The 16,039-nt window shown below is 33.9% G+C and overlaps 2 protein-coding genes across 3 annotated transcripts in view; one reads left to right on the top strand and one right to left on the bottom strand.

Annotated features, from left to right (window-relative positions):
- GPSM2 (G protein signaling modulator 2) overlaps nucleotides 1–16,039 on the bottom strand; it is a 47,084-nt gene that overhangs the window by 17,661 nt on the left and 13,384 nt on the right. The window contains exons 2-3 of the mRNA XM_031967194.1: nucleotides 11,896–12,217; nucleotides 1,762–1,983 (exon numbers count right to left, since the gene is read on the bottom strand). Of these exons, the coding sequence (XP_031823054.1) occupies nucleotides 1,762–1,983; nucleotides 11,896–11,957 (284 nt within the window). The 5' untranslated portion in view covers nucleotides 11,958–12,217. The remainder of the gene's footprint in view (nucleotides 1–1,761; nucleotides 1,984–11,895; nucleotides 12,218–16,039) is intronic.
- CLCC1 (chloride channel CLIC like 1) overlaps nucleotides 1–16,039 on the top strand; it is a 76,898-nt gene that overhangs the window by 49,784 nt on the left and 11,075 nt on the right. Inside the window, exon 14 of one of the 2 annotated variants that reach the window (XR_004234001.1) lies at nucleotides 13,569–13,694. The exons of the other annotated variant lie outside the window; for it this stretch is intronic. The gene's annotated coding sequence lies outside the window, so the exon portion shown is untranslated. The remainder of the gene's footprint in view (nucleotides 1–13,568; nucleotides 13,695–16,039) is intronic. 2 annotated transcript variants of the gene reach the window in all.

The raw sequence follows: 16,039 nt of genomic DNA, 5'->3' as shown, positions 1-16,039 counted from the left end.
GTCTTCCTGATCCCAAGGTCAGTTCTCTATTCCTTTTGGCATGCTGCCTCTATGTTTTTTAGTTAAATTTAATGTAAACCCATTTTTATAGAACTCAAGCAAAATAATGTTTTTGCTATAAAATGAAGCCTTAGATCTAGAACTCAATTCAACCCAACAAACATCATCAAGTATCTACTTGGTAGGCACTGGGAAAACAAAAGCAAAATAGATCTTGGTACCAATTGTGGACTATGACCACATCCTCCCAATTGGTTCCTCTGCCTCATACTCGGTATCCTTTCTAGTTCATTGTCCACACAGCTACCACAGGAAATTTAAGTGCAGGTTCTGACTTTATCATTCCCCTATCTCAAACGCTCGTCCCTAGGAAAAAAAATCCTTTGCCTTCTAAAGCCCTCACAATCTGACTCTAACTTCCTAATAATATATTACCATACTCCTCACACCAGTCTAGTTAAAGTATTCTTGTTATTCCTTACCCATGATACACTGCTTGCCATCTCTTGTACCCACCGTTCCTAACACCTGGAATTCCCTTCTTCCTTGCCTCTGTCTAGCAGAATCCATGACTTCTTTCATGATTCAGATTAAGCTCCACAATCTACATAAAACCTTTTCTGATCCCAAATTCTAGTGTTCTGCCTAAATGACCTTTATTTAGTTTGTATTTATTCCATATGTTATTTCTCTCTATATATTGTAAAGCTCCTTGAAGACAGAGATGGTTCCATTTTGACTCTATTCCCCTGTACCTAGAAGAGTGTCTGGCACCTATGTACTTGTACAAAGAAATAATTGCTGAAAGATTGTGTAGGAGACAAAACAGCAGGTACACCAGTAAGAAAATGCTGTTGTTTATTCTTTGTTTTCAAAGAGGATCAATGACATTGAGGGATGATATCTTATTTGTAAATTGGATTTATGGGAGATAGAGTTGACAAAGTCGTCAGCCTCACTTCCACAGTCACGGAAGTCCAGTGAAAAGACAAAGTCACCTGGTAAAGCCTGTGATGTGGCAGATGTCTTCAATATCTGACCAAGCTCTTAAATGCTCCATAGTGCCTGCCGAAGCCACCTTCATGGACTTTTGAAACAATCTGTTCTCACCTGCCATTCTTCTGGGGGACGTCTTTACATACTTGCAGGAGACACCCCTTAATTCACTGACAGTTATCCTCAATCTGGGTTAGCCTGTCTGGAAGATGGCTTTACCAAAATGTGGCTGCTGTACATACTAAGGCTTCTTGGAGCCACAAGTGGACACCAAAGATGGATGAGCAGCCTTGAAAAGGATTCAGCAAGACCTCACACCAGAAATGCTGGTCCTCACTGAGCACCCCATACACCCATAAAATTTAAACCATAAATATGAACTATATACAAAGTAATTTCAAGAGGGACAAAGGCTAATAACTTGGAGGACTAGGAAAGTTCTGTATGGAAAGTGATGCATTAACTAGATTCCGAAGGAGTCAAGGAAGATTCTGTTATCATCAGGATAAAGGCACAAAAATAAGAGTTGAAACACTTAAGTTGAGAAGAGAGTTAGCAGATCTATTTGAATGGAATGTCAAAGAGTGTGAAGGATAGAAATAATATTGAAAAGGTAGGAGGAAGCCAGACTGCAAAGGGTTAAATGTCAGGCAGAGAAAAACAATGTGAACTAAAATTAACTGTAGATACATTTTTAAAATGTTGGCAATGTTTTCTCAATCAAAGGCAACACAAGAAGAGCATATAAAAGTCTAAAGATATTACCTGGCCAGAGTTAAATCATGATGATGATACTCTAAAGCTTTGGCATAGTCATGCAAGTAGAAGTAGGCATTGCCCAGCTGACTATAAATAGCACTTAGTGTTTTTAAGTCTTCAGTTCCAACTTGAACTGCAGCTTCAAAAAATGACACTCCAGCACGGCAGTCTCCTGCTTTACAAAGTCGTTCTCCTTCCAAGGCCAGTTCCAGGCAAGAAGCTTCCATTCTATCAAAACAGAACAGACATTCACAAGATTACATTAGAAATGGAACAGTATTTTATTGAAAGTTAAAATGATGGAGTCAGACTTAGATAATCTTTACGGGGTTCCCTTTAGCTCTAAATTTTAGAATTTAGACTGTTAGAATTCTAACAATCTAAATGTAGAATACATGGTAGTGTTACAAAATCCCTCCCTGCTGTTACATATTTACACATTAGCATGACTTTCAAAAGCTTTTTATTTCTTCAATATGGTTACCCACCATAACTTGATCTTCAAACTCTAGGAAATGAAGTGAGCAAATACAAGATAATGACATACCAGGAAAATTTTTAGCAATGCAACTAAACATTAAGATAAAGTATTGAGAAAAAAAATAGTCAAGAGTTTTAGAAATATACTTATAACTCTTATTTCACTGAAACAAGGGTACAATGGGAGTTAAAAGAAGTTTTCTGATGACATAAATCAAGAGTCCAAATGATAGCAAAGAAAAAATTTAAAAGACAGACTTCAGTGCCTAAAGACTTCTCTACTTAGCTGGCTAAGTGTTGCTGGCTGGGATATGAAATCAGCAAAGAGCTAAACTGGCCCTTTAAAACTCTGATTTAAAGGGTCTGAACACTTTTCCTGCTATAGGTACATTTTATTAGAACCATCTAGCAGAAAAAACAGATGATCAGACAACCTTAGCTCAACAGAAAGAAACAGATTATCTCAAAGGCCAATCAATTACCAAAGGACATCCATAGTTGAACAATTGGTAGCAAGTAAAAATATTAGAGGTATCTCTAAACATACAGCTCTCCAGAATTTATGTAGATTAAGGTAGGTAGGTAGCTATCATAATGTATAGAGTGGCTTGAGTGACAGACCTAGAGAGAGGAAAACATTTGAAATGCATCCTTAGATACTTCCTAGCTCTGTGACCACAGACAAGTCACTTAATCACTGTCTATCTACCTCAGTTTTCTCAACAGTAAAATGAGGATAATAGCATCCACCTCACAGAATTTTCAGGATCAAATGAGATATTTCTAAAGTGCTTAGCGTAATGCCTGGCACATAGTATATATTTAATAAATGTTCATTCCTTTCTGTTCCTTGTTGCTTTCCTTCTCTTCAACCAAGACAAATCTTTCAAAATAGTTGTTGATATTCATAAATCAATAAAATTTCAAGCTTGGTCAGAAAAAAAATACATGGATTTGGATGAAGTTTCCAAGTAGTGTTCTGTTTTTTATTATAAATTTAAATTTATTGTGTGTAACTTTAAGATGAGTTAATAGGTCTTTTATGATAGATTAATTTCTCACAAATTGAAAACCAAAATCAATCCTTAACTCCTTACCTTAGGCTAATTTTTGTAATAACTAAACATTTCAATTTTAAATTTTTATGTATAAAATGATGGGTTTAAAAATGTTTTACACTATCAACAAAAGTTTTTCAGTAACTTCAGTATACACATACCTTAGGCAAGGTCTAAGTGTTACTTTATATGGAATTCTTCTCCACAATAAACAGTTACATTACAGTTGTGTTACAACTTACTCTCACTGTAGCTTCAATACTACAGTCAAGCTTAAACTACCAGAGTACAATAGGTAGTTGAAATGATCAATTTATGAATTTTTAATGCCGTTAAATATGTACACAATAAGTTATTTCATAGTTCCTCTGTTTCTGGAGAATTGTATTACTTCACTTGAAGATCAAGTACAAAGCAAAGTATATAATATAGCTGATGGTATAAAATTGGATAAGTTTTCTTTTATTTATCATAATTACTACTAAGAGTAATACAATTAACTTGTGTAGATCAAAGAAAGTAATTTTCTAAACATTCTAAATATAATGCTACTTGTCTTGACAGAAATGTTTCCCTTTTTTACATATGAGCCTATTAGTAATCTGTAATGAGTAATTTCAATCTTTGATTCATATTTTAAATCATATATTTAGTGTATGGAGATATACTAGTGTACTGAGATTTTATTCAAGAATCCTTTTTTTCTTTCCATGATTTTTATTGATATATTATTTTTGCAAATATACAATTGACCAAATACAAAAAAAAATCCACCAAAGAAAACAACAGCTTGAAATGCAGGAATAATCAAAAGAAAAAAAAAGGTAACTAAAGAAAATTATACATTAAAAATGGAACTGGGCAAATGGAAGCTAATGACTCAGACATCCAGAATCAATCAAACTAAAAATATGAAAAAATAAAAGAAATGTAAAATACCTCATTGGAGAAACAGCAGATCCAGGAAAGACAATTTAAAAATTATTGTTTACCTGAAAGCCACAACCAAAAAAAAGAACCTAGATAACATTCTTTAAGAGATCATCAAAGAAAACTGCCCTAATATACTAGAATCAGAAAGCAAAATAATCATTGTAAGAATCCATCTGGATCCACACAAGGAAAAACCCAAGAAACATTTGTTGCAAAACTCCAGAAAGACATAATGTTTTTGCATTACTTTCAATTTCAAATATATCCTTCTCAATAATCCCTTCTAAAACAACAACAAAAAATTAAGGTAAAAAATTTAGCAAAACTAAACAGAACACTAAGTAGAATTTGATGGTGTATATAGGTAAAGAAGGAAAAGATGACTTTTTTCAGTTCTTAAAAACTAGCTTCATTATTATAAATAATGTTCAATTTTTATTTTTTCTTTCCACTTATAATGTTTTTGTGATTACATATATTATTTTCCTGTTTCTATTTTATCTTGGCTCATATAAATTGGCATGCTTCAGCTTCAAACTAATATTCCATTGTATTTATGTGCCACACACATGTCTAAATCACCTATCAATGAATATTTGCTTTCTTTCTAGTTCTTTGCACTACAAAAAGTATTGTTAGAAATATTCTGGTGTTTATAAAACCCCTTTCTATTTTTTACTTCCTTGAGGCAAATGTCTAGCAGTAGGATCTCTGGCTTAAAGGATCTGGACATTTTAGTCATTTTCTTGGAATAATTCCATTGTTTTTTCAGAATGGCAGCCCCAATTCATAGTTCTACCAACAATGCATTATTGTGCCTGTCTGTCTTTCCATAACTCTGCCAAGATTATTTGGTCCTCTTTTAATATCAACTTTTACCCCTCTCTCCATATAGTCTTTGCCAGATTTTCATCCCTCTTGCCCTCTCTCCAGCATCTGACTCTCTTCCCTAGATATTAATAATAATGTTAATATCATTTATATAGTCCCAACTGCACAGTACTTACATTTGATCCTCATAACATTCCTGGGAGGTAGATGCTATTTTTATCCCCATTTTTGAGTTGAGGAAACTGGGACAAACACAATTCAAAGTGACTTTCCTAGACTCATATAAGTAGTAATTATGTGAGGCTGGATTTCAACTTGGATGTTCTCTATTCCAGATCCAGTGCACTAACTACTGGACCACTTCACTGCCTAGCCCTTTCCATAATACTGCTCCTTATCATGGTTTTGCTGTAGTTCTTTTCCCTCCCAGTCAGATCTTTGCAGTCTCCCAGGCAGGGTCAACATCCTTTTTGACTCCTTAACTTTCCCCCTTGGTATGAATATACTAAGGCTCTCTCCTGAGCTCTCTCTTCTATTTGTATATTCAGTGATCTTATTAGTTCCTATCCATTCAACTATCACCTCTAAATAGAACAAATTTATTCTTTGTCTCCCAAATCTTACAGATTCCACCTCTTTAATTATTTCTTGCATCTGTCTCATCTACTCATACTACCATATCTCTATTCCAGGCCCTCATCACTTCTTAGCTAAGCTATTTTCATGCCTTTACCTACTATACATGCCATATTCTCCCTCAAAACCTCCCCTAGCTCTCTATTACTTGAAGGACACAGATTAAATCTTTTATATCATAGACATCAAAATAATATTTTAAAGTTGTAAAACAAAATACAAAAGAAACCAAAGATTAGTGATAAACACACACACACTCACACTCCTTGGAATCTGACCAGAGATCCCCAGTTAATAACCCTACTGTTTGGCACTTTAACTATCTGGTTCAATTCGATTTTTCCAGGAAGATTACATATGACTTCATCTTTTCCTACTTGTTCTTCCACTTTTTTGCACAGATTGTTTCCAATATTTCCTCTTTCTTACTCTGAAGCTCAAAGATCACTTCTTTCAAGAGGCATTTCCTACTTTCCATAGTTCCATAGCTTAGGAAGGCAACCACAAATTCTTTGTTTATTAACTTTGTATCTACTTGTCTTTACTTATCAATGAATACATTCTATCCCTCAAACTAAATGTAAGCTCCCTGAGGGAGCGGTAACTAGTCAATCACATTTGTATCCCCTGCATCTGCCATGGTGTCTGGTACAAAACTGCTTAAAATACCTGAGTGATATCACGATTTTATTTTTTTTCTTAAAAGAATTGCAATGGGAATCAGATGGCCTAGATGTAAGCATTAGTATGTGCAACTATCTCTTTCTTTTGGTTTTAATTGCTCCATTTACAAAAGGAGGGAACTAAACTAAATAATCTAAGGAACCTTCTAGTTATGAATTCTCTAAGTAGACAAGGTAATGTGGTAGAACACATTAGATTTGGAGTCAGAACACCTAGGTTCAAATTCTAATGATGTTATTTCCTGCATGACTCAGACCAACCATAACTGCTCTCTGGTTCTCAATTTCTTTGTTTATGGAATGACAGGTTTGGACTATCCTATGAAAATAGACACTATGTTCTACAGGCAAGAAAACTTTCCACATAGAAAAACACATAAAGAATCCACATGCAGAATTTTATAGTTTCAAATAACTCAACTAATTTAAATGGTCTAATTTTTAGAATTTAGACTACGAGTTTTATATCACTAACATTGAAAACTGTGCAAAATGGCATATGAGCATTTCTGAAAGAAAAAGAAATCATCTTGGAAAGCATATTATACTATAAGAACTTAAAAGTACACTTTTACTGAATTCATATGACATATGAGTAAGAAATTTATAAGTCTTTTCTTTCTGATGTCATTTTTTCTTCCTTCCAAATAGGTACAAAATTTAATATTTTATAAATGTTTTCAAGTCCTTCATGTTACCTAATGGTCAAATAAGTAATTAAAATTTAAAATTATATGCTCAATGAATCAGAGAAATCACTCTAAAAAGGAAATGAGGAAATCAACCACAGGATCAGAATTAAGAGAAACTGAGAAAGGCTTTTGAGTACAAATCATAAAACATTTTATTTTTATTTAAGAGAATGACAATGATAAAACAATATACTAAAATTCATGGGATGCAAACAAAGCAGTATTTAGGGGAAATTTTACTTTATCTAAATGCTTGCACAAATAAAACAGAAAAAGAAATGAATTGAGTGAACAGCTAAAAAAAAAAAAAACTAATAAAAGAACAAATTAGAAACCCCCAATTCAACACCAAAATGAAAATCCTGAAAATCAAAAGAGACAGTAAGAAAATCACTGAACTACTTAAATAAAATTATGGGAGGGAAGAAAGAGGAACCATTGGTTAATTTGATTTTTAAAAAAGAAATCAAATTATCAATATCAAAAATGAAAATGGTGAATGTATCATCAATGAAGACGAAATTAAAGCAATTATTAGTTTTTTTGTTTAATTACATGCCAATAAATCTGACAATCTAAGCAAAATGGATGAATATTTACAAAACTATAAATTGCCCAGATTTACAGAAGAGGAAATAGAATACTTAAATAATCCCATTTTAGGGGGGAAAATGGAACAATATATTCATGAATCCCCTAAAAATAATCCCTAGGCCTACATGGATTTACAAATGAATTCTACCAAACTTTTATAGAACAATTAATCCCAATATTACACAAAACTATATGGAAAAACAAAAGAGACCTAACAAATTTCTTTTATGAGGTTAATACCTAAATCAGAAAGAGCAAAAACTGGGAAAGAAAACTATAAACCAATTTCCCTAATAAATATTGATGTAAAAATTTAAGTAAAATACTAGCAAAAAGACTTATCATAAATTAATGATTGACTAATAATTCCTATTTTTATTTTTGCTTTCTGAGTATGTATCTATTTCGTTTCTGGGGAGCTAAGTTTCATAGTGGCTAGAGTGCCAGGTTGGTGGTCAGAAAGACTCATATTACTAAGTTCAAATCTGACCTGAGACAATTATTAGCTGTGTGACCCTGTGCAAAATCAATTAACTTTGTTTTCCTCAATTTCCTCATCTGTAAAATTAACTAGAGAAGAAAATGTTAAGCCACTCAAGGAACTTTGCCAAGGAAAACCTCATATGGGGTCTTGAAGAATCAAACACAACTGAAATGACTCAACAATAACATTTTATTCTAAATTGTTTCTATTCCTTAAACTAAGAAATATGAACTATCTGTTATATTTAGTTATATTAATATTATTATACTAATGTAATAATATTATACTAATATTAAATAAAGACATTATTCTTTTGGGGGAAAAACACAAAAACAAACAAACTGACACCTTCCCTATGCTCACTTAGCACCTCTTTCCCTTAGCACTGCTCACCATGGGCTTGCCACAAAACCCTTAACCCTTTTCTCCCTTCTTTCTTCTCAGTGCTTTTCTTCTATATTTTGTTTTTAATATTTCTTGTTATCTAATGTAATCCCTGGCTTTATTTGATTCACTCCAATTTTCATTCTAATGTTGCCTGGATAAGGTTTTGTAACTCTTGTGCCAAGTAGTTAGCTGGGTTTCCAATTCTTTCTCTCATAGCTCCCATATCTTTTCTAATTTTTTCCTCAAGCTCTTTCATTTCATTTATATAAACATTCTTAAAACTTTTAAAAACTTTTGTTTCCTCTTATTATTGAAATACATGCCTTCAAATTAATGACTTACTGTGACTTTTCTAGAAACTCTAGTTAATTTTTGCCTATGCTTTGTTTTATCTGATGTTCTGCTTGTAGGTATTTTGGAGTTATTTTCTTCTTTTGGCTTGTTACCATAACAACTCTTTATGAAGGGACTCTTTATTTCTGTTCATTATTCCAGCTGACTTCCTGATTTTTATACTTGATGTTAGAGCTGGGGTCTGCAGCACTTTAGGAAAGAAGATCTAGACAGGTCCTAATACTGGTTTCTTGGGGTACTGATATGTTATTTCAGAATCTCAGGGGCAGATTAGGAACCTGCAAGCTTTCAATGCTCCTGAAGCCTGAAACAGAGCCAAGTCTTGCTGCACCCCCTGGTCTGAGCTCTACAAGTTCCTGACCTGTGTTTGGCTCTGAGCAACAAAAGACTTCTGTGAGACTCAGTTACTATCAGGCAGCTGGAGAGATCTGTTGGTACAGCGTGGCAGAAGTGTATGCTCCCTTTTGCTCTGGGATTTGCCATCAGAATGACATGCTGGGATTAAACCTTCTTTCCCCTTGGAGTCTGAGCCAAACAGCTGCTGCTTACTTCTGAACTTCTTTCTTTTTGGTACATGACCCAGAGACTCCCTAACCCTTTCAAGAATCAAAGATGAACAATAACAATAACAACAACAACCTGGGAATACCACCATCTACACAGATGCCTTCTCATTCTACACCATGTCTGTGACCTAGAACTCAGTAGTGGAAAACAAAGCTGCCATTCTGCAACTGTGCCCATCCCAGTATGACCAATATGAGCTTGTGGCTTCCTCTTGCCTTGATGCATGACCTTTCCCTGGGCACTTAATTGCTCCTCTTGTGGTAGTCTCCTAGCCCAACATTGTCCCTATTGTCCCTAAATCTCTCATCTATCTCCCTGAGTCAGTGTGCTAGAAAAATGATTTACTGTGACTTTTCTGGATTTCTCCAAAATTATTTAGTCTGGTGCATTTTCTTTTTCTGTTTGGAAGAGCTTTCTGGAAAGGTTCTCAGTTCTTCCTACATAATCCTTACATATTAGCTTTACCTCTCAAAGTAGCTTTTCAACTAATTATTGCCTACATGATCTCTCTCTTTCCTCAAAATTTCTTAAAGTACATTAATCTGATCTCAATGTTTACATTTCTGGAAAAGAATAGCTCCCGTCCCATTAGACTACAAATCACTATGAGCAAAGACTGGTTTTGTTTTGTCCGATTTTTTCAAATTTGCATCAGTGATACCTAGGAGAATGGGTTACACATAGTAAGTGCTTAGTAAAATGTCTGCTGAACTAGAAATTTCATGTATTATTAGATGCTCTACCAGATTAGCAAGGTGGCTGAGTGGACAGAATGCTGAACATGAGGTCAGTTAGATTTATCTTCATGAGTTCAAGTCAGGTTCAGTCAATTGTATGATCCTGGACAAGTCACATAACTTTGTTTGCCTCAGTTTCCTCACCTTTAAAATGATCTGGAGAAAAGAACAGCAAACCACTGCAGCATTCTTCCCAAGAAAACCCCAAATGGGGAGACAAAGAGTCAGACATAACTGAAACAACTGAACAACAACAACAAGATGCTCTAATAATGGATTGTACATGACTGTATTTGTATTAATAAAGGCTACCCCAGATTACAGGCCATACATTCAACATGCAATCTCTTTGAAAAGAGAAATATTTTATACATATATGTGTATATATATGGATATGTATATAGATGTATATTGATATGCTGAAATTAACATCAATTATCAAATATTTTCAGCTTTCATACAAGTGAAATTTGGAGATGAGAACAGGCTATGTCTATACCAAAGCAAAGCACAAGAGCAAGAAATTTTTTAAAAAAATCTACTGTTGGAAAACAAAGGAAATTTGTGATTATGTACAAATTTCTAATACCATAATCAAATGATATGCATATTTTACAAACAGAAAAGGCACTGAAACTGTAAACTACCTCAAAATGTGACTAGAATATATCAATGCCATCACAAATTATACTGTACTAATTTACGGATATTAAAAAAAATCTTTAAATATCCTTTCAGCAAATTTGCAAGTCTTTAATAGCTTCTTAATCTGAACAAGCTTCTCTTGGATTTCTCTTACTTGATTCAATTCCCTGGCCTTGGAATGTAGGTTTTGACTGATGTACAACAAATTGAACAAGGGTTGATGCCATATGTGTCCACAAGGTGCTTAGAAAATTTACTGAAATTTACTGGCATTTGCAGAAATCCTATTTCATAAGGATCTGGGTGGAGATGTAGGATTATGCATAATCATGGCAGCAGTCAGAGAACTACTTCCCCAGGTAATCACAATAGTGGGGTCTCTTAATGTATTTCTGTTCTATTGGTGTTCCATGATCAGCTCAGGAAAAGTTTTGGGTGGAGACCAATGAAATGCAATTCTATAGAAATTGCTTTTTTTGAAGATTAATTTTTCAGTTAAACATACAAAAAGAAATTATTTATTTTTAAAAATTAGGTTAGCCTTCTATTAAAGACTAGTTCTACCACAAAGTATCATTGATTAATGCATTACTATTTTAGATCACATGATTAAAAAGAAAAACACTAGCAATTAAAGTTGCCTAATGCTATTAGGATAGCTTTCTAATTGGAATTCTGCTTCAAATGTTAAGTCTTAAGAAGAATAAAACAGACTTGAAACCACTTAGTCAAATCACACATAAGATGCACATTCCCCCCCCTTCTGGGAAAAAGTCTTTGAAGAAATTCTATTTCATAGCTAGAAACATGGAAGTTATAAAACACCTTAAAAAGTCTTCTTTATAACTTTTTCATAGAACTAAACGATTTTAATACCCAAATTTATAATTAGCTTCTACTGATACATACTTATAAAAAAGCTATGATAAGCTGCAATAGCTTATTAAAGTTATTATTAATAAATCCATGATTTAACATTAGATACTAGTTATAAGTTAGATTACTTTTAAGTTTAAATTTGAAGGAATCTATTGTTTCAATAGTAAGATTTTGACTTACCTGTAACGAACATGAAAAGAATGATCTTCTCTCATGCTTATCAAAACACCACTTTCCTCCATTGGGTCACATTATCAGTAGAGAAAAATAAGAAATAAATTTGTGGTGTCCAGGTCAAGTCCTTTAATATGTAGATTTGTTTTCAGAACGTGGTCCGGTTAGTATATTAATGAGTTGGTGTTAATACATCCTAAGCTCCTGCTGTAATATTCTTCTTTATTAATAATGAAAGAAGGTCAATGTCAGAGACAGTTTAATGGTTCAGAAATGGATCCCCAATTCTTGCATCTGTGGCCCTTTCAGCTCCACTTCAGCTGCATTTCTGCAAAAGGAATACAAGATGCTTGGCTTGATGTCCCATTGTTAAACAACAACCTATAGTAAGCCTTAGCTGTGCATAAATATAGCTAGTTCTGAAGACTAGTGTCTCGTGAATCACTTAAGAGATCAGAATAAAAGGATTTAGCTGTAACCATGGGACTCTCTAAGTAGCCATCTGAGTGACAAATGTTTGTCTGAGAATAGTACTCTCACATAAGTAAATTTTGTCTGAATTGCAAGTATTTTATTCTTAGTCAGAAATAATTATATGTGGCTATGCTCCCAAGTGCATTAGAATGGTAGTTAAGAATCTAACACTTTTATACTAGATATTTTATATGATTATAAAAACAATGATGATTTAATAACTACTATAACATATTATTCTAAACCACTAAACTCTGCTATTATTATTTTACTTCATCATTGGAATTTTCCAACCTGTTAATGGTTTAGCATCCAAATATTTTCATTGCATTTTTGTTCATATAAAGGCAGAATGAAAATGGATCTCTGATCTGACTGATATGGCAAGTTGGCCACAGGGTGTCCCACCCAACTTGATGGTGACTTGTCTTGCTTTCTCATGACATCCTGAAGATACTGGTGGTATTCAAGAATGTCCAGTTTTCATATTTTAATCTCATCACATGAAAAGTCTACTTTTATTTGTTAGAACTTGTACAAAATGGCTGCTGCTCTTTTCTCTATCTTATCCTAGGATTAAAGAACTATATTCCACTCCAATTAAAGTACTTGATGTTGCTCTCAACCTCTAAGAAAGAAAAATGGGGTGGGGGAAAGGGTGTGTGGAGGGAATCTTTTGGTTTAAACAAATATAAGAAAAAGTTATGAAAAACAAAACCAGGTTAAGGGAACTTATCCCAGGAGATAACTAAAAGTTAGATAACTAAAAGTAAGGATGGTCAAACTGCATGTAATGACCTATCCAGCCCCTACAAAATCTCAGTTGTAAATGACTTCAGAGATCATCCAATTCACTCTATACTTGGAGGAAGAATCAACTCTATAGCATAGTTAACAAAGTCATCCAATTTTTTGCTAAATATCTTTAGTGATGGGAACTGCTACCTCCCAAAACATACTGGTTCCAAATCTTTACTCACTGTTTAATTCTTTTTTATTTTAAAAATGTTTTAAATTGATAATTCAAAGTTTAAAATTGATTCCTTAAATCGAACCTAAATTTGATTCTTTGACCCTTTCACTTATTAGCTGAGTCCTCATATAAAAAAGAACAGATCTATTTCCCCTTCCATATCAAATACTTAAAGACAACTATCATATGCTAGGAATCTTTTTTCTTGGTTAAACATTTCCATTTCCTTCAGCTCACAGTATGTGAATTCAAGTCCTTCACCAATATAAAAGGCAGTATGGATACAGTGGAAAAAGTTCAGAATCTGAAGTGAAAAGACCTGGGTTCAAAACCCAACAATGCTACTATATGATTTTGGGTAAGTCATTTAAGTTCACTAGATTCTCTCATTTATTTCATTTAAATTGCCTGAACATCTAACTAAATATATAGGAAATAGTAGCGCTTGATAAAGCTACAGAAAAGAGAAACTAATAATAGGGTGACATGATATGGTAGGAAAGCTAGATTTGGAGGGACCTGTGAGACTCTTGACAAGTGACCATTTTAAAGCTTCAGTTTTCTCATCCAAAAAATGAAAAGACTGGACTAGACTTCCATGGTTCTTTCTTACTTTTAAATAAATCTATGATTCTATAATACTAATACCAGCAAAGAATGCATCTGATGCTTGTCTAAATATCCTTTAAAAATTGGTTTCTGTATAGCAAAACATGTAATTAAAAGAAAAACCAGATTTGGAAAACATGACAAATAGGTATAAAAACTTGAAAACTAAAATATGTTCAGGAGTTATATGAAAAGTCATAGTGGTAATTCCCAGTCTACAATGGATAAATGGTCAAACATTAAAAATAAGGCAATTTTCAAGAGAAAACAAATTATTACTAATCTTTTTAAAAAAATGATTTACATCCCTAATAATCAGAGACACAAACTGAAATAACTTTCCAGTACCATCTTGTAACAAATAAGAATTAGAAACTCATATACTCTGGGGCAATAAAAAAATGAGACAGTGGTATTAGAGACCTTTAAGGTCCCTACCAGCTCTAAATCTATGATCCCATGATCCTGACTGCTCTCCTCCTTTGGAGATTTTCTAGCTTATCAACGTCCTTCTCCTCTCAACCAACGCTAAAAAATGAAAACGATGTCCCTGACAAGTCCTAAGTATTATATTAACACTTTGTTCTGGAAGCACTAGGGAGTCTAAGTTACTAAGTATCTTATTTTTAAAAATGTTTTACTGATGAATTTTTCTTTATCTTCTAGCTTCTTAATGATCATACCCTTTTTCATTGAAAATAGTACCCTCTCTTACAACAAAATAAGCAAATAAATCAACTCACTGGTTAGAAATGTTATAAAGGTAGAATCCACAGATCTGCCAACAGATGAGATGAGGAATAAAGAATGAAGGACGATACATAAAGTGTGAGACTAGGAGTACCATGGTGCTCTCAACATTAATAGAGAAATTCAGAACAGCATAAATTTTGGGAGGGAAAGATAATGATTTCCATTTTGAATATGTTGAGTTTAAGATGTTTTCAAAACATCTGGTTTTAGATGTTCAATAACATGAATTGAACATGAGAATCTAAAAGTTAAAAGTTGGATAAACAGATTTGAGAATTATCTGCAGAAAAATGATAACTGAAACCCTAAAATATAAAGGGCTGAAACTCTAAATATGCGCACTGGAATCAGACAACTAAGCACTTAAGGCAGACTGGACAATACTCTATTAGCATATGCTTGGAAAATGGCCTTTCCCACTATTCTGTGCTAGCTTGATCTTTTGATGTATACGGAGAATTGTAGGAGGGATTGGGGGTGGAGTAAGACAAGCCAGAGTCACTTTGGCTGCGGATGAGAAGGGAGGTTGTGGAGAGCTTGTTTCCATCCCCTTCACTTCTACCCCTAAAGACCAAGAATAAAGACCAAGGACTTTTGCTTATCCTGACTCCAGCTTATTCTAAGGCATCCAGGGTGATAACCCAGACTTCACAGTAAGAACTGATGAGATCACTATATGTAATAATACAGAGGGAGAAAGAGACCCAGGACAGAGTATTGGAGGAAATCTATGATTTGTGGGCATGACCTAGACAAATTTCTAGCAAAGGAGAGCAAGAAGGAGCAGTTGACACATAGGAGAAAGCAACGTCACAAAAACAAAGAAATTTAAACATATACAGAAGAATAGAATGACCATAGTTGGCCTAGAGGTCAAGAAGGATAAGGATTTAGAAAACACCAAAACATCCGGCAAGTAAAATATCATATGTAATTTTGCGGGCAGTTTAGGTGAAAGAGGAGATCAGAAGTCAGACAATTTTTTCAAAGAGAGGAAAAATAGTAAAAGAACCTATTGTAGATGGCTTGGGACAGGGGCAGCTAGGTGGTATAATGGATGGAACACCACCCCTGAAGTCAGGAAGACCTGAGTTCAAATCTGGCCTCAGTTACTTAATACTTCCTGGCTGTGTGACCCTGGGCAAGTCACTTAACCCCAATTGCATCAGCCAAAAAAAAAGAAAGGAAGAAAAAAAAAAAGATATGGGACAATAGTTCATCTATGAACTCAATTGATTTTTTGAAGATTTTGGAGACACTGACATGTCTGTAGGCAGAGGGAAAAAATTCAGTAAAGAGGAAGAAACTGAAGATCAGTGAAATGAGGAGTTTAACAAAGAC

Source organism: Sarcophilus harrisii, chromosome 4, assembly GCF_902635505.1.
Source record: "Sarcophilus harrisii chromosome 4, mSarHar1.11, whole genome shotgun sequence".
Lineage (NCBI taxonomy): Eukaryota > Metazoa > Chordata > Mammalia > Dasyuromorphia > Dasyuridae > Sarcophilus > Sarcophilus harrisii.
The sequence above is the reverse complement of the archived record's forward strand: the minus strand, read 5'-3'. Positions and strand labels throughout refer to the sequence as shown.